This window comes from Cinclus cinclus, chromosome 1, assembly GCF_963662255.1.
Source record: "Cinclus cinclus chromosome 1, bCinCin1.1, whole genome shotgun sequence".
Taxonomy (NCBI): domain Eukaryota; kingdom Metazoa; phylum Chordata; class Aves; order Passeriformes; family Cinclidae; genus Cinclus; species Cinclus cinclus.
In genome coordinates, this window is record NC_085046.1 from 58783328 (window position 1) to 58810223 (window position 26896).

Genomic DNA, 26896 nt, shown 5'->3' on the forward strand with positions numbered 1-26896 from the left:
GGCATGAACAATAGCTTCTAATCTTTTATCCTGTATTTAACCTCACTGCATCTTAACTGCTCTAATGCAGGTCTCCTGGTACCGTTGTTGTGGTAAGAATAGTTTTCCATGTTTGTTCCCAAGTTTTAAAGTTGTATTTGTGCAGCCATATGTATGCTGTGTTGTTGGCTCAGTACAGAAAAGGCCAGGCTTTTTCTTAATTTTGTTGTTGTTTTTGTTCAAAGTATTGTAATATTTTGGGGCATGATGGTGCTACCATGCTAAAGAGCTGAAAATTGAAATACAAAATGTGTATGTGCTATGTCTTTACTCAAGAACTAAGAGGTGGCTGGAGCAAGGTGGTCACAGATACTGACAGCTGAAAACATCTGGTTACTTTTGGGAATGTTGGTGGGCCAGAGCAGCCTCTTTGACTCAAGAAGTCATATTCTTGGAGAGACAGAAACTCTATGTGGAACCTTCTTTTTCTTTCCCCAAATCAGTCTCCCACCTCTTGCCAACAAAGACTGTAGTAATGCCCAAGCCATTGTGACAGATTTTGAGCCCCCTGAATGTATGAACTATACTGAAAAGCAGTGGGCAGCATCTGTTGAAGGGAGACTCTTGGACATCTCTCCTTACTTGTGCAGCCCAGGCTCCACAATTGGAACATGGGCTCCTGTGTTTTTACATGAAGATTATTTCCTCACGTTATTCATCCAGTTTTGCTGGTTGACTTAATCTGCGTTACAACTTGTATCTTACTATAGCACTCTGAAGAGCTTTGGTTTTGGCACTGGAAAACTCTTGTGTAATATATGGTTTTCAACTGGCAGAGGCAGGTTAGAGTGAAAAAGGTTTAGCATGCACCACTGGTTGCAGATGAGGTCTGTTCTCTCCTTCTTGATGTTGGTCTTTGTGACAGTATTTTTGAACAGCATTTTCCACCAGAGGCAAGGCAGATACTGTCTCAGCTGTTCATACATGTCTGCACACTGATTGTTGCTGAGGGAGCAGCTTGTTTTCTCTGATCATGAGAAGCTAGAGTTGATGTAATCTAAAGTAAGAATCAAGCTGTCTGTTTCATTGTTTTTTAAGCCTTAATTTCCCTCTCATAGATACACTGCTGTTGGGTTGTGCACTGAGACTGTTCTGGGACTTCCTACTGCTCAGTCCTGTCTTAACATTGTGGGGTGGGAGCCTTACAGAGAGCATGGGGACTAAAATTCCTGGCATGTTTTGGTCTGGCTATTATTTTTTTAATGAATAAAATGTACTAACTGACTAAACTGTAACTCAAATAACTACTGTTGCATTTAATCATGAAAGTCTGTTTGTCTTTCCTTTCTTTTTTTTTTTCCCTTCAACTCTTTTTTTTATGTAGCTGCAGATAGTAAGGATGAAGAAATCAAAGCACCTCCCAAGAGATCCTATCTGGGTATGTACTGTACAAACCCATTCTGCATGAAGTTGTCCCCTTAACTACATATTTCATGATTTGCTACATTTTGTGATCATTTTTGGAAATGATTGCATGATCATTTCTATAGAGAATGTTTACATTACCTTTTCTTGACATACTAAAGTCTGGTGTCTGATTTTTTTTTTCTTTAATTTTTCACCTGCCCACTTTTAACTTCCATGGAAAAGAGGAAAAGATGCTTTCAGCTCTATTTCCAAAACCAGTTCTTTGAAGGCAGTTGAATTGACTACATTGTGTGTCTCAAGGATATCTTCCTTACTCCTTCCCCAAGCTGGAAAAACAAAATATTACATGATACAGAGATCCACCTCTTCAGACTCAGTTGTCCTCTTTCAGCTCTTATGCTGGAGGAAATGATGAAATATTTAGAAGGTATCTTTCAGCAGTGTGCAGAAAGCTAGATAAGAAATTTCATGCAACACTTGATATTCAAGCAAAGTGTCTGCATCCTTGTGAATATTCCTCTTTTTCATTATAGAGCAGCCTCAAAGTTGTTATTTGGGAATTAGTGATACCCAAGGTGAGAGCTTCCAATCTTTAGTTTCAGAGTTGGAATTTTTTAATTGTTTAATTTATCTAAGAAACAGGAAATACTAGGTGAAAACGACTTGCAGTAGTTTTTTCCACTCTTAATAGTTTGGAATGACAGTTTTAGTCAAGTAATTGTAATTTTGTTTTAAATTAGTTGGGGTATCGCATCAAAGAAGTTAATGCTGACACAGAAGTTCCCCAGAGTCAACTTTTAGACTGGCTTTAATTGAACTGATTCAGAATCTTCCATTGGTACCAGTTGTGTCCTGTTGCAGTTCTTGAGTTAGTGAGGGATCAACTGGCAATATCCAGGGCACAGAAGAACATGACTGTGGCAAAAGGAGAGTCTGTGTATTTCTCAACACACAGTTAATCAAGCCTGGAGTTACCTCTGAGAAACTGCCCAAGAGTGGTATTAACCTGAGTGCTTTCTTGAAGCCATAAGGCCATCCCTGCTTAGGTTAAATAACTCTTTTAATGATTCATCTCCTGAATCTCCCCTTTCAGATTTAGGGGCAAAATCCATGCTTTTGGAAATTTATCCCCTTTTTTGTCCAATACCAGTATTTTTGCAAAGCACCTTTTCCTTTTGTATTTTCAAGGCATTTTTTCCCCTGGAATTGGTATCAAACTATTTTTTTTCTGTTTGTCTTTAACTCTAGTTTGTGTGGTCATTCTCACTGGCTTACAACACTAACCATTGGAATGTAATGTTTAAGCAGTTCTGTCTTCATTGTACCTGTGTTCCTGTTGTCTTTTACTGGTTTTCAGCAATGCTTTATTTACAGTGTCAGAGCTAAAAACAGTTGTCAGCTTCAAGTGGTTAAAATTAAACAGAAATAAGTAACTTAATGTGACCTTTTATTTCAGTCAATTTTTTTCCTTGTCTATTTTGGTTAAAAAGTCATTTGGTGGCAGTTTGGTAGTTGAAAAAGATGTAGAATAAAGCACCACACATCTTAATCCAGCTGATCTAAGTCTGAAACATTTGGTTAATAGGTATTACTTGATGTTTGTTTTGGAGTTGCTTAGCAAAACAGGGTGAATTGAATTATCGCTAAGGAACAAGGCAGCATTACACACTTCTTCAGAAGTTTAAAGACTGGGTGGGCAAATTTGAAATATGACAATTCTCACTGCTATAAAAGAAATCAGAAAGGTTTTGAGCTGTTTGTGTATAATATGCATACAGAAGTATGTGCTGATGGTATCAAGAGTGGGGTGCACAGTGCTGTGTGTCACAGAATTTGTCATATTCAGTTTACAGAGGGCTTAACTGAGCTGTGCCCTGCAGTGCTGTGTTTTTCTACAGCTCTGGGGAAGCTCACTTAGAGATTAGCTGAGGGGAATATTTGTCGTGCTTTCATGTGCTAGTGCATTCTCATTATGTCCTTTAATGAGTTTTAATTAAAACTTCTGTTCAAGAAGAATGAGTTGGGTTTTTTTCTTTTATTTTTCTTCAAATATTTTTGAGTGGTGTAAAAACTTTTTCAATATATTTTAGGCTTCAGAAATTATTATATTACTTTCTTTTTCTGGTCATGTAATAAATTATGTTTGTAATTGAAGATGATCTATGAAAGTTATTTCGTTATAGAGCTGTTGGACAGTTAATCTGAAAATGTACTAGGCTACAAATGAATTTTAGGTGAACTTGTTAGATAAATACACAGGCATTTGTTTGGTGCCTCTCCTTGAATAGGAACTGAACTGCTGAGCTCCTCAAGATTGCTTTTAGGTTTGTTTTATTGTCAGTAGTTCAAGAAAGCACTTAATGCCACTTTTTTCCCCACATTATCTGAAAAAGCCTTTATCTCTGTCACGTGACTCTGAAAAGTGACTTTCTGTCAGTCAATACTGAGAGAGAGTTGAGGTTGTGGGGGAAGGTTACTGTGGTTTGTGTGACCCAAAAATTTACAGTAAGGTTGGCCCCAGGGTGCAAGGTTTTCTCATTCCATACAGAAATAAAGTTATTTCCCTTTTTTTTTTCTTGGTGAAGGAAAGATTAAAAAGAAGTAGCTCCAGGTCTAAAGGACTAATGCTTTATTTCCTTTGTTTTCCAATTCAGGTATGTATTTCTACCTAGTGCCTGGTAGCATGGTGACTGCTGAGACTGAGCAAGCTGCAGTTGAGTTGAAAGTTGGGTTTTTGCTTGTTTCTTGTTTGTTTTTTTGCTTTTCTTCTTGTTGCTGAGATGATTTAGAACAAATGTGAATAAGTGTATTAATCCATTTTGCAAAAATACAAATTCCATAGATACATTTTGAGCCCTATGAGTATTGGAGACTGCTGGGGTAACAAAATCACTGAAGAAGTAACAAAACACTACTATTGCTCAAAAAACCCTGTATTGTTTGAAGTTGTTCAGAGCTGTTTCAATGTGTGGCAGGTGAGCCTCAAAGTAGATAGGACTTGTTGGATTCTTTTTTTTCCCTTCTAAGTAGACAGTTAAATGTTTTGAAAGACATTTCTGGGATTTCCTTTTCACTCTAAAGCTGATTTAAAAACTTGCTGTATTGCTGAATCCTGAACCTTGGTTTTAACTCAACAAAAACTCATCAAATAACATTAAAATTTAAAACACAAGTACTAAAAACTAGTGGTAATGAAACAACAAAAACTTAGTCATTGAATACCTGTTGCAAAATACTTTAAACCAGAAAATGTGTTTTAGGGGGGAAAATGTAAAATACGTGTATAGTTGACTTTGCAGACTTATCATCTGCATAGTAACGAGGAGAAAATAGTGATGTGAATTTAGCAGGTGCAGGTATGTGCTGCATGGTTTCCACTGGCAGTGTGACAGCCTGGTGAATAACTCCCACTTCCACCTCTCCTTTTTTCTGTGCTCTTTAGTTAGCTCAGGGCATCAGCTGGCTTGTGTTGTTCAACAGCACCACCACAGTGTTGACAGATTCTAGAACAGCACTACTACATTACATGTGCCATGAAGGACGTAAACTTTATTTAATCAGCTCTCTGACTTGTGTTCAGTGTTCCGTCTGTTTCGGTTCAGCAGGGCATCCTGCACAGCTTGTGGGTGAGCTCTGTGTTTTTCCAGGGGTGCTCTGTAAATAATAGCACAATGTGCTTCTCTGTCCAACCCTGACACCCTGAGCAGAACTGGGGGCACAGCAGAGGCACAGCTTTCCTTGGTTGTGGGCAGCACCTGGGCTTCATTGAAAGTGCTTGACTTGTGCACTGTGCTGCCCAGTGGTTGAATTCCCTGTACAGCTGGAGCAACAAGAGCAGAGTTATTGCTGGGCTGTCACCACCTGTCTGTGCATGACTGAACATGGAAGTGCTCTTGGAAGGATTTCGATCCCTCCTCCCTAGGATTATATGTATCCTCGTTAGGCTGATTTCAGGGTGCTTTTGTTAGTATTTTGGGGAGAATGTCCAGGGGAAAGATTGCAATGGCATGTCTGTGAGAAAATAGGATGCCAAAAACATATTTTTTTGCTTGTTTTGCTCTGTTTAGTTTTGTGTTTTATTGATTTTTTTAAAAAAACCCATTTTTATAAAAATAATTTTTAAAAATTATGAAGTTCTAGTCGTTGAAGAATTCAGGTCTGCTTTGCCTAAGAAAATGGTACTTGTCTGTACTGATATATTGGTTGTAATTTTGTGTATGATGGGAGCACTTATTTTCTCATGCCTTTCTCTGCATTAATTTTTAGACCTTTCAGGAGACAAAACAGAGTAAGAAATGGAGATTATAAGGATGTAGGGGCAATTTTAAATTTGTTTTAAGTACATACTTAATACTTAAGTGGCAAACATTGGTGTCTTTTTTAATGCCTAATTTTGGTTCCTTTTTAGTTGATGTTGCAAATGAGACCAACACAAGTCTGGAAGATAATTTGTCTTTTCAGGTATGGGGCTGTGCTGGAGTCTAAGTTACTTACTATTCAAGCATTTCAGAATAATTCAGTCCAAATAGGACACCACTGAACTTTTTTAAAAGGAGCTTAGAAACTGTTGACACACTGAACAGATTACCTTTTTTTTTTTTTTTTAACTACAGGCACAGTGAGGCAGAATAGTTTCATTTAAAAAGTTGTTCCATTATTTTCATAGGGAATTTGTCCTGAACCATTGCAAGTTCAACACTGAAGATTGTCTTTCAGAAAACATGAGAAAAATGTGTTTAGATCAGTCTGTTTTCTGGGACCAGTTTTATGTTTCCCAGTAGATACTATCTTTCAGGCTTTGAAGTCCTGTTAAGTATAAATCTTTCTTTAGCCCCTCAGGCTAATGGGTCTCACAATAAAAGTTCTGTGGTCTTTTCTGTCCTGTTGAAAATGTTGGTAGTGGCTCAGTAGGAGGGCATACCTTTTTGCAAGCTTATGTGATATTATTCAGAAGATATAAAAGGGAAGGATAAGCTTAAATTCTTTATTCCAGAGAGACCTTTTCCTTTCAGAAAGGGCAGCTGGGAAGGGAGAAACCCAAAGAATGTTTGTTGAGGCCTCTGAGCAGCTATGATGCCTGCCTCTGGCAGTTTGAGGTTTCCTTAAGGTGAGAGATCCACTTCTGCAGTGAGGTGGTGGCATGAGGTCAGTCTGTTTCCTGCCCTCCTGGGTGCTGTGAAAGTACATTCCTGACCACAGTGATCAGGAAGGAATTTTATTTTATTTTCGCTATGCTGGAGGCAACTGGCTCACATGATTCTCTGGAGGGAGGAGCAAGGGGAGAGGGAGAATTGCAGTAAACCCAGAGACTTAGAGATGAAGTGGTGAGGGATCCAGCTGGACAAGTCACTCTTGTAATGCATGGTGTGTAGTGTGTTTAGGGCTGACAGACTGGTAGTGGATTTGCATGAGAGTTAAGGTGGTCACCTTTAGAAAATGTAAGAGTTTCTTTTCATGGGATGCATGGATGAACTGGGCAATAGAGGTAGAAGAGACTGGCATTACCTGCTTGAGTGATAAGTGAAGTATGAGGCAATAGGTTCCAAATCTTAAACTGATCTCAGATGTATTGTTCCATTCATGAGCTGCAGTTTTATCAGTAGTTGTAGTTAAGCTGTAGGGAATAATCCTGTGTTGTGGGCTCACCCTGGAAGGCAGCTCTTCCCAACAGAGCCACTCACTCACTCCCCTGCAGTGGGTGTGAGGGGAGAAGACTCAGAAGGCTAGGAGTGAGAAAACTCCTGGGTTGAGGTAAAGATACTTCAATAGGTGAAGCAAAAGCTGTGCATACAGGCAAAGCAAAGTAGAGACTTAATTCTCCCCATCGGCCAGCAAATGTTCAGACATTTTTAGGGAAGTAGGAATTCGTTGTGGGACATGATGGATCCATAATCCATAATTTCAGACATTCCTGCTTCTTCCTCCTGAGCATGCTGCTTACACTTCGTGATCACCTGATGAACGTGTGAGCCAGCACAGGCTCTACTGTGATTTGATTATCTCCAGAACAGGGCAGGATTCTCAGGTATGTTTGATAGGGTACCTGCTGTCACAGGCCCTGTGTTACCTAAACACAGCTTGAGCTGCCTCTTGGAGAAAGGTAAGGTGATGAAATGTGGCTTATGTAAAATAAAAACCTGCCGCGTTTTTTTCAGAGTCCAAGCAATGCCAAGGACTCCTGTCTTAATTCTGCTTTCTGGTTTAGTAGTGTACGAGAGCTGTGGAGCACCTGTTACTTCATGCTAGCACATAGGTCTTCCTTCTCAAGTTGAAGTCTTATGTTTAGTCATCATGCTTCATAGTGGATTCTTACTGGGTCTGACAGTTACCTGAAAATGGAATGATATGTATCTGCCAGGTAAAAAGCTTTTTTGGTTGCTTGACCTGCTGTTTTCTTTATGAAGGTAGTATAACTCAGAGGAGAGAGAGGTCTTATTTGGGTGGTAACACTTAATCCTTTTCTCCAGAATTTTGGTTAGTACAATGATGGTTGAACAGGTTCCTACTGGTTTTGGGGTTTGTTTTGTAACTTAGATATTTTACCTTAATTTAAGATAAAACTAAAATTGGTAGGCAGAGAGATCATGTCCTTTAACAAACAATTTGGGGGAAAAGTGTTTTCAGCTGTGCAAGTTCTTGTGCAAGTCTGAAATAGAAGCAGTGAGCTTCAAGATCCTTTCAGTTTGGAAGCAGCTTTTCTCCAAGATTAACTTGTGTATCAATTACAACAGTTAAGCAGGAACAATAGTTGCCACCTGTCAGATCATGGTCACCTGTGGGATGGAGAATGGAATGAACCCGCTATGGAATGTGGATGGGTGAGTTGCATTTCAGGTTATATTTTTGTAACAGGCAGTGAAGTCAACAGTTCTAGAGTCTGTAATTTTTGATAACCATTGATGAATTTTAGTTTCTAGACTTCTTGTTTGACAGCTTTGCAAAAAAATTTTCATCTTTTGGGCTTCACTCAGAGATGAGAGGTGGCACCTTTGACAATGAAAACCTTATCTGGCCAGAAATGTTTCTTTCCTTAGTTTGTATGTGGGAGACAGTGACTAATGGTTTCATGTTAGCCACATGTTTTGCACCAGCAGAGTTGATATACTGTACGAAGTATTTTGCATTCAGTGATAAATGCAGTAGCATTTCTGTGCTTTTAGAACGGTATTGTAAAAACTACTTTTTCAAAACACTTGAGAAATTGAAAGTGCCACCTGCAACTTCTATTAGTTTTTAAACTGAATCCTCTGAAGCCTTATGGACTGAAGGGGTTATTCTGTTCTTGTGTAAAGTGGTCAATAATATTTTGCTTATATTTTATTGTAGTGCATACTGTAACTTGTGGTCAGACTGGTTCTTCTTCACAGTTTAAAAATTTTCCCATTCTTAATCAGCAAGGTTCAAAGTACCACTTCATAAAGTGAAATGTTCTTGGTTTTTAAATTTTTAACAGGTTGAACAGAGTGGACTAGGTGTCCTGCTGAAGACTTTTCCAGTCCAAACTATTGTGGGATTGTAAATAACATATTTGTAATTTTCTTTGTATTAGCTTTGTAATGTTTTATATAACACATTAATTCATTTGGCCTCTGTCTTTGGCGGTAATCAAACAATATACATATCCGTGGAACAGGGAGTTGAGAAGGTATTGCCTGTGTTTACTTGTTATCAGAGTAGGTAACCTGGAGGAGAGTGTTCTGTTTTTGCTGCTACCACATTTTGGAATTATTATTTAGCTGTCTTTGTTTTCAGCTTACAGACAGTAGGGGAATAGCCAACCACAGACATGTATGATATCTTGAGTTAGAGTCATTTCAGTAAGGTGCTCCTTGGTGGTAGAGCGGTATGTTTGGACCTGAGCCTTTTGACTTCTTCACACCCACCTTGCTGCTGCTTTTGAATGACTTTGACATGCAGATGTGGGTAGGGTGTTGTTTTATGAACTTCTTAATGCAGTTTACAGTGGTTGTGTTTATAGTTTAAGACAATCTGCCAGGCTAAATGTAGTGTGTGAAGAGCATGTCCCAGAAGTCTACCTGCTGCAAGGAGAAAGGGGATGGACAGGCAGGCACGGGTTAGGTGGAGTGAGGGAGGTGTGTGTAGTGTCAGGGCCTTTCCTTTGTCATGCAGCACAAGGAGAACACTGCAGTGGCTGGGAGAGCTGGAAAGAAGCAGTGCAGCTGTTGCTCTTCCAGCCTGTCTATTAAAAAAAAAGTGTGTGGGGGGAAAAGAAAAATCTTGATCTGCTGCCAAGAGATTTCAGTGTTATTTTGAGTTGAGGGAAGACTGTTCAGTCTGGGGAGAAAAGAGAGAGGTGGTGAAGGTTGCTCCACACCCTGGTGTGAGCAGTAGTACCTGGAGGCTTCACAGGAGCAAGATTCTGCACCATGTCTGGAGCGTGTTGCTCTGGCACCAGCTGCTGGTGCCCCTGACCAGCCATCAGGCAGGCCTATCATCCAGCTCTACTCTGGGGGACTTGAAACAGGGTATGTTGGAAGAGCTATGTGGCAGCAGAAATACTATTTATGGCATAAGAACCATGCCCAGTTGGTGGTGTGGTGGGGAGATAAACCTGTGAATAAAATGTGCATTTTGCTTGTGCCTCATGCAATTCAGTTGGAGGGAGAACTCCTAGCAACATCTAGCCACATGAGGGTGCTCTGGGGTTTTCAAAACTTGTCTGCTGAGCCACTCAACTGGAACCTCAGAGAGGAGGCTGAGCTGGCTTCCAGGACTATGGAAATAGTGAATAAACAAAGATGTGGAAAAAATATTTTCCTTCTTGGTGGGAGCCAAGAATAATTAAATGCTTTAATAATATCAGTGATGAAACATCTGAATGTTCCTACAGCTGGTTTGTCTGTTCCCCCTTCACATCAGGGAGCATGTGTGCAGCGAAGCTGCTGCTTTGGTTTGGTAGAGGTCAGAAACTTTTGCAGTTGCCTGCTTCTAGAGCTTGTCATGTGCTGTTGTATAGTTGGTCATGCCTAGATATGAATGGTGAGCTTCATTCTCTGTTTGGCTTGGAGGGACTTCAAAAGTTCTTTCATCCAGTTCCCTGCTTAAAGCAGGTCCAGTTAGATGAGGCTGCTCAGGGCCTTGTCCAGGTGAGTTGTGAGTATCTCCAGAGATGGAGATTCCACAACCTCTCTGACACCTGTGCCAGTGTCTGACTGTTCATGATGATAAAGTTTTTCTTCCACCTAATTGGAATTTCCCTTGTAACTTGTGTCTGTTACCTCCTGTCATAAGTGCCTTCAAGAAGAGCCTGCCTCCATGACCCACTTCCCCCTCAGACAGCTGCAGGAAGCAAGAACCCTTCTCTTAAAGCTGAATGGGTCCTGTTAGCCTCTTCATGTGCACCATGTACCTGAGCCCTTTAGTCACCTTGGTGGCCCACCACTGGGCTCATTTATAGAATCATAAAATGATTTAGGTCTGCAGAGGTCCTTAAGATCAAGTCTGGCTGTAAACCCGGTGCTGCCAAATCCACCACTCAACTATGTGCCTAATCACCACACCTAATCTTCTAAATTCCTTCACGTGGTCACTCAGTTGATACACTGGGCAGCATGTTCCAGTGCTTGACAATCCTTTCTGTGAAGATTTTTTTTCCTAGTATCCAATCCAAACCTTCTCTGATCCAACTCAAGTCCATTTTTGCTCAACGTACTGCTTATTACTTTGGAGAAGAGACTGACTCCCATCTGGCTACACCCTCCTTTCAGGCAATTGTTATGAGGTTGCCCCTGAGCCTCCATTGCTCCAGACTAAACACCCCCAGCTCCCTCAGCTGCTCCTCATCAGAGCTGTGCTCCAGACCCTTCCCTGGCTCTATTGCCCAGAACTGGATGCACTCCAGCCCCTCAATGTCTTTCTTGTAGTGAAGGGCCCAGAACTGGACACAGGACTTGAGATGTGGCCTCAGTAGTGCCAAGTACAGAGGGTCAAACACTGCCCTGGTCCTGCTGGCCACACTATTGCTGATGCAGGCCAAGGCCATTTGCCTTCTTGGCCACCTGGGCACATGTTAGCTCATGTTCAGCAACTGACAGCTGACAGGCACCCCCAGGTCCTTTTCCACCGTGCAGCTTTCCAGCCACTCTGCCACAGCATGTAGCTCTGCATGAGGTTGTTGTGACTGTAGGCACTTGACCTTGTTGACTGTCATACACTTGGCCTCAGCCTATTGATCTAGCCTGTTCAGAGGCCTGTGCAGAGCCTTGCAACCCTCCAGCACATCAACACCCCCACCCAACTTGGTGTCATCTGTGAACTTGCTGAGAGTGCGCTCCAGCAGGTAACTCCAGTAGGCCAATGTCTTTCTTGTACTTGGAAGCCCTGAATGCATTACTGCAGATAATCTGTCTTGTGGGCATTGAGTAGAGAGGAGTAAACATGTCCATCCATCTGCTTGCCACACATTTATACAATAAGCCATTGCATATTGTATTTATACAATACAGAAAGTGATTTTAGCCATTACACCCGTAGACTTTACTATGGGTGTACACTTTGACTCATGCTCAAATTGCCTGCCAGGCTACCCTCTGTTATTCTGGGAAGTTGTTCTCTTGTGAGTCAGCCCTCTGCACTGGTACTGTGGTGTGTGGTTACTCCTTCCCAGCTGCACAGTAACTCTGAACTTCATTCCTGTCAGCCCATATCCTCAGACTAAGACCCCTTTGAATAGCAGTGCTGTCCTTATATAATATCCTGTGTTGGATGGGATCTACAAGGATCACTGAAGTCCAACTCCTGGCCCTGTAGAGGACAGCCCCAAGAATCACACTGTGACCCTGAGGGTGTTATCCAGAGACTTCTTGTACTCTCTCAGGCTTGTTGCTGTGACCACTTTTCAGAGAAGCCCAACCACCTTTTGGACCAAGAACCTTTTCCTAATATCAAAACTAAACCTCCCTGACACAGCTCCGTGCTGTTCTTCTGAGGTCCTGACACTGGTCAGCAGAAAGATTGGCATCTGCCCTTCTGCTTCCTGTTGGGATGAAGTTGTTTATTGCTTACTCTCCCTAATTTGGTATTCATGAACTCACCATCATTCAGGTTGTTAGTAAAAGATATTAAAGAGCATTGGCCCTAGTATTAATCACTGTGGGCTGCCTTGTAGCTGGTCATAAATTCTGTGTTATTCCTTTGAGAGAAATTATTTGAGCCTGATAATCCAGCCAATTTTCTGCCTTTTTTATTGTCCACTAACCAATCAGTAATTTGTTAAGAAAGATACTGCAAGAGGCTGCCAGCAACCTTGTTAAAAGCACTGTAAACAACACCTACTATTCTCCTCTTGCTCTTAACCATGAATTCATAGAATGTTAGGGGGTTGGAATGGACCTTAAGGACCATCTAGTCCCAATCCTGCCACCATGGGCAGGATGTGTCCCACTAGACCAGGTTTCTCAAGGCTTTACCAAGCCTGGCCTTGAACACTTGCCAGGGTTGGGGCATCCACAGCCTGCCTGGGCAACCTGTTCTAATGTCTCATCACCCTGAGTAAATAAGTAAAGCCACGTGGGCTATCCTGGTCACTTTCTTATCCTTCCTGTGTCTTGAAGGGACTTCCATGAGGACTTCTTCCATAATCATCCCAGAGATGAGGTTATCCTGACTGTCCCATAGTTCCCTGGTCTCTTTTTTTGTGAGTAGGTGTGATTTTTTTTTTACCTTTCCTTCCCCCTGTCCCCAGTAATAGAAAATCTCTCCCAGTACCGTAATCTTTCAGAGACGATGGACTAGCCTTGTAAAGACATCAGTCTCAACACCCTCACATGCATCCTGTCTGAGTTACTTGTGTAAATTTAGGTAGTCCCAAACTCCTGCTTTCCTGTTCTTGAGTACTGCTTCAGACCCTCAGCTTTGCTAGCAGGACTGAGGAGCTGTAGGGGGCAGACCTTGCCAGTGAAAGTGCATGAAAGCATTATTAATGCAAGGAGGCAAGAGGCGAGTTTAGAGCCACAGTGACAGTTATCTGGCTTTCATGGTTATGTCCTTCTTTGCTGCCTGCCAGCTCTCTTTCAGTTTCTGTAAGCAAAAAAGTGAGAAGAGAAATGATGGTTTTCTAGATGATGGCCAAGTTGCTAGTTCAGTGCAAAAGATACAAGTGAAGAATTTTTTAAAGTGTGACTTAGCTCCCCGCAGGCTTCAGAATAAACTGTCAGCTTGAAGGGTTTTAATTGTTAGTACAGATACACTGATAGCTTGCTTTTGTAGTTTCCTAAGTGGTTTGTAGCACTGGCTGGCATGGTGTGTACTTAAAGAAGTGCTATTTCCCAATGCTGCCTGCTCAGACATAATGGATTGTCTAGACAGCTTGCTAGGGAGAAAACTTCTGGTTACAGCACATTTTATGATCCTGTTATAGATTCTGGAACATCCAGATGTTGTAGATTCCATGAGTTTTTAAAGAACCTCATCTTTCCATTTAGGTAAGCTGTGCTGAGCTGTGTGGCAGAATTCACTTGGTCCCATTTAAAACACTGCATGGGGCAGGTGTGACATTGGATGTCTAAGCTGTCACAATTTGCTCTGTGAACTATATGTGGAGGTAATGCTCAAGGTACAATGTGATTGTTTTACGCAGCCTGATGGATTTTTTCACTACATTTTATGTCCTGTATGTTTCATTAACTTTATTAGCTTTATTTAGAAATCACTGGAAATATGAAGTTACTAGTTTCTAGTAAGCTAGAAATAGGGAATATATTTAATAAATCAGTGCTTCTGAAGGTTTTATAAATAATGCCATTTTAACAAGACATTTCCTTATGGTGGAGATTGAAAGGCACTTTTCACTGAAACATAAGTGCTTTGCCATTTTCACTGCTGTATCAATGGAAAACAAAATAAACCCTTTTCTATTTTCACACAAATGTCATGCTTTTAGCCTGTAATGCAGTGCACTGACCATCTTGGACTGAAAAATTTGTGGTAGCTTTATTTTCTGAAAAGGTTGCTATTTTCTCTCCACTCCGCATTCCCACTTTGCAAGGAGTAATGCACCAAAGGTTCATTGGAAAAGGATTTTCAAGTGAGAGAGAAGAGAGATCTTAGCCTTGTCTGTTTGCTTTTGAGAGATGACACAGGAAATGCTATTTTGTGTCTCATCTCTGAAGCAGGAAAATGAAGCAGTAGAACCGAGGTACTCTGTATCCCATGTGAATGCTGAGTAAAGATGAATTAGGGCAGGGGACTTAGGTGCTGCTGCTTTCCTGTGTGTTCTTGATCCCCTGTTGCCGCCACAAGAAGGTACGTGCAGTTGGCTCTGTTTATCCATCATTGCCCATTTAGTTTGTCTCTCTCTGCTCCTGAATACTTTTAGCCCTGTAAAGACTGGAGCTGAGCATTCCAGTTATACAGGCTGCAAAACAGTATCATGGCACTTGGATGGGATACGAGAGACTCAGGTGGAGCTCCTGCCTGCACAGATAATGCAGAGTGTATTATTGTGAGCCAAGTGGCTCTGATGGTTTCTTGGTAAGCCAGGCTGCAGACAGGAGAGAGAGAGAGAGCCCTCAGTGGGAGCCTGAAGCCCCAATCCTTAGGCTGTTTAGGTACTGATGGTTCCCCATCTTTTAATGTTAGTGTGATTTTTTTTTTTTCCCCTGACTTGGGATGGAGAAACATCTGAAATCTCAGTGTTTTCCATAACAGAAAAAGGCATCCTGTCTGGTTCTATCCATGACTTGCTGAGTGGCCTGCAGAAGCTGAAGGCAAGCCAGTCTCACCCCATGAGCTGCAGAGGGCCTGAATCCAAGGCTCAGTCTGGTGGGTTGCACTCCAGATCTCAAGTCTGATGGGATGAATTCTGCCTTCTGTGGTGCTGAGATCAGCACTGCATCAGTGAATGCTGCCTGCCTCCTGAAGTTTTACTTACTAGTTTTCTTTTGCAATACTAAGTTCACAGCTGACTTTATCTATTTTTATTTTTTGAACCATTTTTTATGAACCAAGGTGTGCTGAAGAACAAACACCAAACCAAACACCCTTCTGGTGTGGATGCCAAGTTGTCACTTCTGATATTTGGCAGTTAACAGATGCCCAAAGAGTGACTTGGGAATGCTGAAGAGAAGAAACTTGTTTACAAGTTATTTGTCAGTTCTGTTCCTGTGTGTTGGGGAGGTGGGCATTGTTATGGGAATTGGTGTAGACTTTGGCAGTGAGTGTGAAGGCTGTTTGATGGGAATGCTGTGGTGGAACAGATTTGGCCTATGTATCAGCTATGCTTATCTGCACTGAGATGTGACGGTCAACTTTCAGAGGCAGGCAGTACATCATCTTCCCCCTTCCTTCCAGCTTGATACTCTTTACTGTTGCATGCACCTGGTATAGACTATTTCAGGTTGCGTTAGATATTGGGGCAAATTGTTTAGACACTTAGTGGTGTGACAGCACAGTGTAGAGCAGTGCTGGCTTACAGCCGCATTCCAGATTGCAGCCAGGACTGCTGGAGGGCTGTACAGGACATTGTGTCAAGGAACAGACAGAATTAAGGTGGAAGGATTATTTTGTAGGTCATACCGGTTCCTGAATTCACTTCAGAGTCTTGTCTCACCAGCAGTTGCTCCTGTTTAAAGACCAAGCCATCTCCCTTTCACTTCCAAACACTCTACTTCATTAAAGCCAATGCGGAAATTTTACACTGTAAATGTTTTTTGTGCAAAGAAATGTTAGCGTTGGAGCTTTCTTTGCAAATAGTGATTTAAATTACCAAGCAAGAAATATGGGAATAAAATAAATTATTTTGTGCCTTGACTAAAGAAAGTTTGGTTCACGTTGTGATATGTGTAAATGGAATAACTGTACTTTAGTAATGATCCATTTAAATGACATTTTTATCATCTTAAATAATTAAATGGTCAAATACTGCATTACTTTTACTTGTAACTTATAACAAGCTGTTTGGGCTGAAAATTGATTTAAAATAGAAGTGCAAAATGACTTAATTTAAATTACAAAAAGGTAAATGAACTGCAGTGTTTGTTCTGAAGGTTCATTTTGTGGGAATGTTTCTTTTTAAAAAAGCAAATGAAGTGGATATAATTTTCAGATAGATTTTTAGTAAAAATAATTTACTCCTTTTTTCTCATTCTTTTATGCTCTCAGTTACTATTCAAAGACACAACAAAGCAGATGTTACTCAGCTCCAATCAGTTTCTTGTTGTTAGAATAAATGAGATATTTTTACTAAGCAGAAAGGACAAAGTAGAAAAATTGGTCTTGCCGAACAAGAAAAAGCCTTCTAAGCTCAGGCTCCAGTGCACCAGTCAGTAATTCTTCAGATGTAGTATTTGATCTAAATGATGTTAATAGGCTGGCAAATATAGGCCTCATTGCAAGGGTGCATAATCACATTTCAAAATTTGATTGTTTTATGCTTCAGAACAAATGTTTTTAGCTTCAGAATGTTATCTTGTAACTAAGAGAATGGTGTGCAGCCTCTGTCTGTAGGAGGAGGTGACAACACTGAGTGAGGTTGGGAAGAAAGGATATAACTTAGCTCTTCGTGAGAAGCTGCTTCCTCTATCATCTCAAATCAGCAGCAGAAAAGGTGCTATTTTTTTTGTGAATTGTGTATTTATGGTGAGGGGCAGGGTGTACACAGTCTCCCGCAAACACTTGGATTACTAGTAAACAGCATGTTTCCCTCCATGTGGAGGGAACAGCTATACCATCATTATTCCTGAAGTTATGAAGGTCTCTTTTCAGATGCATTTATTATGTGCCCTACTTTCTCTTTGCTCTGCTCTGTGATCAGTATGCATTACATCTCTGCATCAGGATCCTGTGTCCCCTCCCATGGGTGGGGGAAAGTATCCAAATCCCAGAATTCAGTTCTGACACATTTATTTTTACTTGCATTGTACGTTTACAGAAAAGGGTCTTGTTCATCCTGACCAATTCCATGGAGAAATAGAAATCTGTGAAAGGAAGACAGATACTGAGTATTTCATGGAAACATTTTTTTTTTATTTTTAAAAGCTGCTTAAAGCTGTCTTTTTTACTATTACCCATTGCAACTCAGAAGGCTGAAAATAATTTGGGAGATAGAACATTTTAAATATTCAGAACATCTCTGATTCTTTGTGTAAGGTATGAGTGTCAGGATTTTTCTCCCATCAAAATCAGGACCAGTGCTACTGTTTCTAAGATATATAGACTGCTTTGGTGTTACACACACTTTAGTAGCCCTTGCAAGTTTGCTGTGGTTTTTTTTTTTTTTTTTGTGTGTAGCTAATCTTTAAAACTTGACATTTATCTCTATGATAATAAAAACTTATGCCATCCTCTCCTTTCTTGAATTGGCTTTTTAGTAGGTTGCTTTGTAAGTGTCACAAACTGCAGTTGTTGCTAGGTAATTTTTTTTCCCTCCTTATCTCCAGTTTGTATAGCCATTGGAAAAAAACAGTTGCTGGTCTTGAAATTCTCTTCTTCCCATCACCCCCATTAATTTTGGTCCATTTATACAAACCATGGCAAACTTGCAGTGACTCCTTGCTTATGTCAGTGTTTTCCATCGCTGCCCTTTCTTGCCTTTGCACCCCTTGGCATGTAAAAATCAGGAGCAGTTATTTTAAGAAAATGTCTTTTGCCTTAGATTTTTTACTGTGTCTTCAGGGATGTTATTTACTCTCTAATGCCTTTCTTCACTCCCTGTTGAGAGTAGGTTGTAGTAGAACAAGTAACTGCACTTAGGGAATAGAGCAAACTTAATATGGAAATGGCTTAAAATAGTCTTGTACATAAGTTCCTGTTTTAATTTTTGTGTACAGTAGATGTTAAAGAACTGATCACTCTTTAAAGAAATTCACTATTTCTTCACAGCAGAACTGAGAAATGTAATTTTGTGGATAGGATTGTTGTTTGCAGCTCACTGTTTATAGTTCACCTGTCATCATTCTCCACATCACCTGCACTCCTGAGAACACAATGTGAAAGGGCCAACAGCAGTGGAGGGCAAATCCCAGAATCATTTGGCCTGGGATAAAAGAATGGTGCCCTGTGGTGGCAAAGTCATCTCTCTGGTGAACACTTCCAGTGCACTCTCTTCTGCCTGTTTTGGTTTGGAGGTTTTTTGTTGTCTTTTTTAAAAGTAAAAATACTTGTAAAGGGGCATAATAGACTGTCTTTTTGCCTTTAGCAATGACTGGGTGCCAGGATGCTTAGCAGCAATGCTGAAGATATTCTTGATCCTCTTTTTCCCCCCACTCATTCTTGCCCCCTCACTTGTACTGACAAAACAGTTTGTGGGATTATGTTTTGAACCAAATAAATGAACCAATCTTGCTTAAAATGCAGGCTCGTTCTTTTTTGGTGTATGTAAAAAAAGGAAGAAAAAAGCACACATTTTGTGGCTTCAGTGGGAAATGCTTCAGGGAGCTAAAGAGTTATCCTGTTAGAGATTGAGGGGGATAAGAACAGCTTAAACTTCTGCTAGGAAATGGGAACAATTTGTGAATGCACACTTATGTCACTACCAAACTCTTCATAACAGAGCCACTACTTAAATTAACTACGTTTTGCTCTATGTCTTGAAGGTTTGTTAGCTTTGGAGCATTGAACTGCAGGTGCAAGTTGTTGAGAAAATGTGGTATTCAGAAGTGCACCTCACATAAAAAACACTGCTCTTGTCAAAACAGGGATTTATCTCTGGTCAAATCAAACAGCTGAGAAGTTGAAGGGGAAATACTGTTTCAGGGAAGCTCTGTCTCATTTGGCTCCTCCAGTTACAAGTGCTGTAATCAGTAAGGCAGTCTGCAAGACTCAAGTGGAACTGTCTACTGGTCTCCCATCCTGTAAATTGCTTCTGCTAGTGCAGTGGAAATTCCTGCAGTTTGGTTTCCGTATACAGTAATTTAGATCTGTGCAGACTTGTTGTAGATAGGATGAGTTTTGGTTTAATGGTTGTGAGGGGACACTGAAGGCATGGAAGTTCTGCAGTTCAGAAGGTGGTAAAGTCTTACCTGGCAGTTACTTCCAGAGTTTCTGAGGGTAACTTGCTGCATTATACATGCAACCTGACATTGTAATCTCTGGCATTGTGGAATCTGAGTCAAACTGCATCTGGTCTAACACACAGCTTGGTTTTGTAATGTATAGAAGAACTTTTATTCATTTTTTTTTTAAATTACAGCCTTTAAATGAGAAAGGGCATAATATTTCTAAAATTATAGTAGTCTCAATAATTTCTGAGACTTAACCTGCATAGAATAAGTCTCAGTACTATTCAAAATATATTAAGCTGTTTTCATATAGAATTTGTAACTCCCAACTACAAGAATTTTAGAGTCAAGGCTGCCTGCTCTGCAGTGCTCATCTTACTCCATTTTAGTCTTTTTTGGAGGCCTTTGTGTACTGCCTGCTAGGGCTCTGGGTGATATCTTCAATAAATTGTGCAGATGATAGTGTAAAATATTGTTAAAATTATTGTAAAAATAGAAACTTGGTACTACATGTTCTCCTTGCTGTGACATTCTCATAGTCCCTGCTTATCTTGCTGTCAGAAAAAGAAGTCTCTTTCTATAGTTAGCAAAGGAAGGCGTATCTGGCCAAAAGAAGAGGGAGCTCATCTCTTACCTTCCACCTCCATCGCTGGCACAGTTGGAGCAAAGGCCTGAGTGCTCTGCTTGCGAGTGAAGGGTTGGGCCACTTCTTTAGTTTGACTTGGTCTGGGGTTTTTATGCTCCTGGTGTAGAAGGTGAGCAGAATCAAGAGTATCTGTAGTGAAAGCAGAGGCTGCCCAGAGTAATCAAAAATTCTGCTGTGGCCTTCCCTGGGCTTCCCATTTCACAGCCACTGCTGAGGTCTATGCTCATTCTGATCTGCCAAGTTATAAGGCTGTTTTCCTTGGTCATAAGTCAGCTAATTGCTGCTTTTGCCTGCTGTTGAGGCAATCTCATGGACACAGTGACGAAGAAGAACAGTCAATACATTGGAATAGAAAGGAGAGAGACTTCTATCCTGAACAGGCAAGAGTAGCAGTAACACAGTAGGGAGTTGCAGTAGTGATGCTACTGGGGAAGCCAGTCTTTACAGGGGAAAAATAGTGCTGTAAGTACCTTGATTTAGATATATGTAGCCTTAAGTTACGTGCCCTGCTTTTGTAGCAATATTGGCACGTGTGTGGTGGTTTTTGTCTTTTTTTTCTTCTCCTAATCTTACTCTGGCCTACTAGTACACCAGAAGTAGAGACCCAGTACTTTCTCTCAGCTGGACTTGGGAAGCAAAGAATTTGGTTAGCATATGTTGCACAAGGTACAGTGGTAGGGGGATTGCATATCCTCCTGCATATCCTGCTGCAAGATTGCCTCAAAAGCATCTTCTATCTGGAGAACCTCAAGAAATGTCCTTGCTTTGGAAGAAAAGTCCAGAGTACTCTTCTGCTCACTTTTTGTTGGAGGGACGGAGGTAGGAGTTTGCTTACTCCCCAGGTTGGTTAAACTCATTCTGCAGTGATGTTCAGAGAGGGCTGAGCTGAGCTGTACTGCTCCATGAGGATTTCCCAGCTGAGCTGGTATTCACCAGCAATTAATGAGCCCAACAGTTAGAACCTTGTTCACAGATACCATACTTGCTAAAACTTCCTCTGTATTAGAACGAAAAGTCTTTGTTCTTTCCTGCTTGCTTTTATAATTTTGCTTCCTTTTTCATGCTTACAACATCAGCGGTGCTGTGAGGAGGAGGCATGTATGTTTATGCAGGCTTATTTAGATATAAACACACAAAATGTTGACAGGGCTGGTATCAGTGCAGCACAACTGATGTAAACAATTCTGCATCCTTTTGTAAGACAGTGGAAATTCTCACAGATGAGTTAAAGGTCAGCCTAATTTTGTGGATTTATATAACTGCATTTTTCTCTAAATTCTTTTTTTTTCTTCTTCACTGTGAGACTCCCATAAACTGAAGCTGTGTACAAAACAAATTACACTGCAGATAGCACGGCAAAGGCTGTCAGCTACACAGAAGGTACCCAGGGTATGAATATTTTGATTTACCTTTTCATTCCTATTGTCATGTGTGTTGTTAGCAGCAGGGGTAAAACTTTCAGAATAAATTGTAACTTTTAAATTACTGCTCTTTAAAGGTCACAAAATTGTCAAGATAGGTGTTATTGCTAATTATCTCTGGTGAGGACCACTGTGCTAAATGGTATTCAAAGGTTCCCTTAAACCAAAGGCTGTAAAATCAGGGAAATGGCACATTAATGGGAAAAGCAAGGCATTGAGAAATAGAGTGTGGATTCTTTGACTTTTTCATATGTACTAGTGCATTTGTGTCAGATTTTTTGAAGTAGTTGTAACTCATGCATTTCTTAACTGTGCAATTCCTAATTACCTTTGGTGAGGAGGCAGAGTGGACCCTGCAGGACCCAAAGGGGAAGGATAGTTGCTTGTAGGTGTGTGCTGCAGGACAGTGTGGAATCTGAGTGAGAAGCCCTGGATGGGCAGGATAATGCTGAAAAAATCTCAACCCACTTATGTGTAATGTTTCTGAGAAGGAGGAAGAAGAGTGGGTAATAATCCTGATGGGAAGGAGAAGACATGAACTTGATGTGACAAAACAGGGACCCAGCAAAGAAGATTTTAGAAGATTGTGAAGCTACATAAAGTATGGCAAAGAAAACCAAGGCAAGTACTTGCCTTCAAACTAGAAAAGATGACTGAAGGGAGATGAGGGATAATGTTGATGTGGAGGTTTCACCAGACTTGAACTTCTAATCTCAGGTGTTCTGGCCCCTATTCAAGTATTGAAAGCTCCATTGAGCTTTCTGAAATAAAAGGTTTTTTTTAAAAAAAGTAAAATAAAAGTATTTTTAAAAAAACTTCAAGGTTTGTGTGGGTCAGACTTTCAGCCTTTTTCTGTGCGATTAAGATCTGACATTTCCCCCCTCTCACATGAAAATCTGCTCGTTACTTTTTTGTTCATTGGAGGGCTCATACCAGGCCTTTAGGGAGGGTCAGATACTAAGAGGAGTGGCTTTAGTGAACTGACATTAGTCTAGATGTGGCCAAGAGAAGGCACTGTATGACCCAAGGCATGTAAAAAATGGATTTCATTGGAAGAGAGTAATTTGTTTGGTATAGGCTGGTTTTCAGAAGAGGTCTAAGACTCTCCAGAATGTTTTACTCCCATCTTGCATGGGGTAGAGAGAAAAAAGTAACAATGTTTGGGTACAGGTGAGTGTGAAGACCAGATGGAAGGGAATGTTTCAGAGATGCTGAAGTAGTGGAGTGACAGGGCTGAGCAGATACATAAAAGTAACTCAGTGTTTGAGAAATTCCTATGCCTGAAGGAATGGAGATGAAGAGCATTGTCTGTTTATTAACAATGTCCTTTCAAAAAGACAATGGTTTGGATTAGAGCCAGAAGTTTTTCATGCTGAGCTCTCATTTATTCTCTTTTTTACCATGAGTGAAAGATAACAAGTCCCTTCTCAGTCCCAGTGAGTATAAAAGAAATGCTGGCTTCAAGACAGCATTTGCAGGTTTCTGTCAGTTCTTAAAAAAGGAGGAAAGAAAATCTAAATGTATCAGTTCTCACTGTCTGTCTGTAATGCTGCTTCCTTTCTTCTTTCTGGAAGGAAAGGGGGAAGTGCCTAGCTGGATATGTGGATGATGAGAGTGAGACAAAAAGTTTTGGATCACCCAGTGACAATCATGCATAGTCTTACTGCCCTTGTCACCCCAGTTACTTCCTGGGTGCCCTGTGGGGTATTCAGGTATTTCAGAACAGAGCATAGAGAAACTCAGGTTCTGACTGGGAGCTGCTCAGAATGAGCAAGGTGTGGAGTGCTAGCCAGCATGCTTCTCTGCAATCCTGCCGCTGTTTTTAGATGAGAGAACTGAAATCAGGATTGCTAGGGAGACAGATAATGCCTGAGGCAAATGTCTGAGGATTTGCTGCAGCTGAAGAACTGTAAGTGTAAAAGTCTCCTTTTCAGAATCCACTGCCTGGGCCCAGCCTCTTGTAGCAGGTGCCTTGCAAGTCCTCTTTAGAGAATGTGGCAAAAATTATTGTAAAGATGCCTCTGCTGAGTGCTGTGTGTAGCTTAGAGCATTCACTGGAAGTGTGAGAGGTCTGAGTTAGTTTCTCTTGTCAACCTGGCAATACAAGTCTGCATCTTCCAGCTGTCCAAAGAGTTGCCCTTGTTGCCAGGCTGGGATAAGTAGCATTATCATATTTGCCTGCAGCTCAGAGCTGAACCCCTTTTATAGCAGAGACCCCATGTTCTGGAGATGAGTAGAAGAGCAAATGAGGGGGACAGTGTTGTGTCTGAGACCCACAGACAGTTGCTCCTGCATCTTTTATGTACATTTTACAGGAAACAGTCCATGGATAATAACCTGAAATAATTCCCAGCCATGACTGCATTTTGTAACTGTTCCAGGTTGGATATATTACTGTTGTCAGGCTCTTTCACAGCATCTAAGCCAGGTTTTGGATTGCAGTGTTGTTGAGAGAGGTGTTGGACATCTGACTACTTGGGCTGGACTCCTTTGATCATGTGGCAGCAACAGGTCAGGTGGGCAGGCACTGTGGTCCACAGCCAGATGATGGAAATTGGATGTCCTTTGAACAGTACCACAGTCTCACAAAATGTAAGAGTTAGCTGTGTACCAAGGGGTAGGAGGATTAACTACTGAGTCATCTGTTTAGGAGGGCACTCGGGTAGAAACTGTCTGCTCAGCATGCTTTCAGAAGGAGTTACTGAGAAGTGTTTTTCATACAGGAGCTCAAGGGTTTAATTATGGGAGTCAGTTTGGGTGAGTGTCTGTGATGTAGTGGCATTCATAAGAAGTGGGAGAGAGGGTAAAACCAGCAGCCTTCCTAAGAAGAAAAGAGTTTATTTCCTCATCAAAGCTATACAAAGGGCTCAAATGCAAAGACCCACAGTGGAAATTGCAAGCCTTTCCTTCACCTCAAAACTAGGAAGGAACCAACCAAAAAGGAGGAGCTGGGTCAAATGTCTAAGGACAAGTGTAAGTGAATGTAGTGCAAGGATGTAGGTACAGAATTAGAAAGGTCAAGGCACAAAATAAGATGCAACTAGTAAGAGAAATTGAGAGCTACAGTAAATAATTTTTAGGATGTCAAAGTCTTTGCTTCACTTTCCCAAAAGGAACTAGCATGGTAGCTGGCTTGGTATAAAATGTTTCTTGACTAAAAATAATGTAACTGTTTGGACCTCAATGTCATCCTGGCTTGAAAGTTGATACTGTGGACTCTTCTTTGTGTCACTTGGCATCTATCCCACACCAGAATCTTGAATTTACTACTTGAATTTTGCCCTGACTGGTAATAACAATTGTTATTTACAATGCTGCCTCTGCCTGCTTTACATTTTTCATATCTGACATGCAAAGTGCCTCCCAGAGGAGGTCTTTTAATCTCATCCTTCTTCACCCTCAAGCTGTGTAGTTTTCTACAGTCCGTGCACAAAAACCTACCAAGCTGCTCCTTCCCCCAGTGTTAATAGGATTTTGCAACATAAATCTCTCATCTATCAATGGATTAACATGCTTAAAATTCAGCTCACTGAGTGGTTTAAAGACCTCAGCCATGGGTAATAAAATACAGTACCTTTCACCACAGTAATACCAATTCTGATCCACACAGTCACAGTTAGTGACTGGGAGTTACTGCTTGAACTGCATCAGCTGAGTATGGTTACAAACCCATGTCAGGGATTTCTCACTGGGCAGAATGGAGTGAGCTGTGCAGGCAGTGCCTTCTCATTTCAGGGAGTAGAAAGATATGCATCCACATTTAACTGAGACAGTTTTTAAGATGTTTGCTAGAAATAAATGTTGGTACAGTGGGATTTCTTGTTTTGTCTTTCTAAGGAAAAGAGATGATGGGGGGCAAAAATCCCAATGTGATATTTGTTATTCATACTTTTCTTCAAACACAAATAATGTTTGCAATAATATGTATAACTTCATTCACTTCTCAGATGACATGGTGTGGGGCACTGGTTGGTGTCCTCTGCCTGTCTTCTCGGGACAGGAGCGGTTTGCACACACATGAATTTTGTTCTGTTTAGAAAATTACTTCTTTTTTTTAAGCATTTAAAAGATTTTTTTTTTTTGCATACACCTGTCACTGTATTCAGCAGAATAAACATTTTTTCTTGAAAAGAATGTCCCTCCCGTTACAGCACTAATGTGTTTGGATCCCTTTGAGAAGGGAGCCTCTTGGAAAAATGAGTCACAGTTTGTTTCCAGATCTTGACATGATGGGTGTGTGACTTTTTTCACTCTGAATTTTTGAAGCCATTTGTCAAAGAAAATAAACATTAGCCTTGGTTATAAAGAAGCAATCATGTGGCAAAACATTGTAACAGTTCAAATAAGGGCTAAAAAAGTGCAACTCTTATGGAAGGTCAGGTGTGTCATTCTCTAACTTTTTTTTTTTTTTTTGTTCTCTTTGGTAATGCAGAGTGTGGTGATGTGTAGTGTCCTAAAATAGACTTCTGCATCTGGAGAGTACATCTGTTTAGTAGAGTAATTAGTGATTATATATTGGGTTGTTTTTACAATAACTCATGTTTTTCTGCAAAACTGTTACCCAATGTTATGGTTGCTCTTAACTCTTTTGTCTTCTCTTCTTCTCTTCTTTCTTAACTATATTACAAAGCAAAATTTATAGCAGAAACCAGAACTTATAAACTACTACAGTGAAATGGAGATTATCTAGCATCATGATAGTTTGGAGCAAAATAGAATATCTGTGCTAGTAATTAGTTCTCCTGCTTCAGCTGAAATCCTGTTTCACACAGTGTTTTTTTCATCTATGCTCAAGAGTTTGCATGGATCCATGGATTTTGTAATTTGCCTCACGATAGCTGTGGGAATGTTGACTTTTTTTGCTTCATGAATGTCCTAAACATCATCTTCCATGTAGTTTTAGTTCTTTGATTTCTATTACGAAAATGAATTTGGGAAATTAGGATTTGGTGTCTAGGGATGGGTATTTTAAAAAAGGATCCTTGAGCACATGGAGAATGCAGGAGGAAAAACACAGTGTATGTGTAGGGCAGATGTGACAACTGGTAGGAAGATTTAATGAGTGAAGGGCCATGGGCCCTTCATCTCCAGAAGGGAAGCCTTCACAAAAAGAAATGCACAAGGCTCACATAGGGCTGTGCCAGCACTGGGTCTAACTTCTATTTAGTCTTGTGTCCCTGAATTTTGAGGCTGAGGAGCCACTACTGTAAAATGCTGAAAGTCAACATTTACATTGACTGTGGTTTTGCCTCAGCTCACTTAATTAAATTCTGGGTGATGACTGACAATGCTGCAAGTTGGGTAAGGCTCCTGGCCAGTTGTGCCTTCCTCTTTGGGTGGCAAAATAAAATGGTTCATCTGGGTGCAGTCAGGAGGTGTCCTGAGGTGTGGGTTTGCCAAGTAATAAAAAGAAAATAGTTACTAAAGGGTGTCTGAGGGCCTGACTGATACTGATATGGAGGTAC

General features: G+C 40.8%; 1 protein-coding gene across 1 annotated transcript in view; it reads left to right on the forward strand.

Moving 5' to 3' along the window:
- SLC66A2 (solute carrier family 66 member 2) overlaps positions 1-26896 on the forward strand; it is a 63255-nt gene that overhangs the window by 12592 nt on the left and 23767 nt on the right. Inside the window, exon 4 of the mRNA XM_062498578.1 lies at positions 1364-1417. Within this exon, the coding sequence (XP_062354562.1) occupies positions 1364-1417 (54 nt within the window). The remainder of the gene's footprint in view (positions 1-1363; positions 1418-26896) is intronic.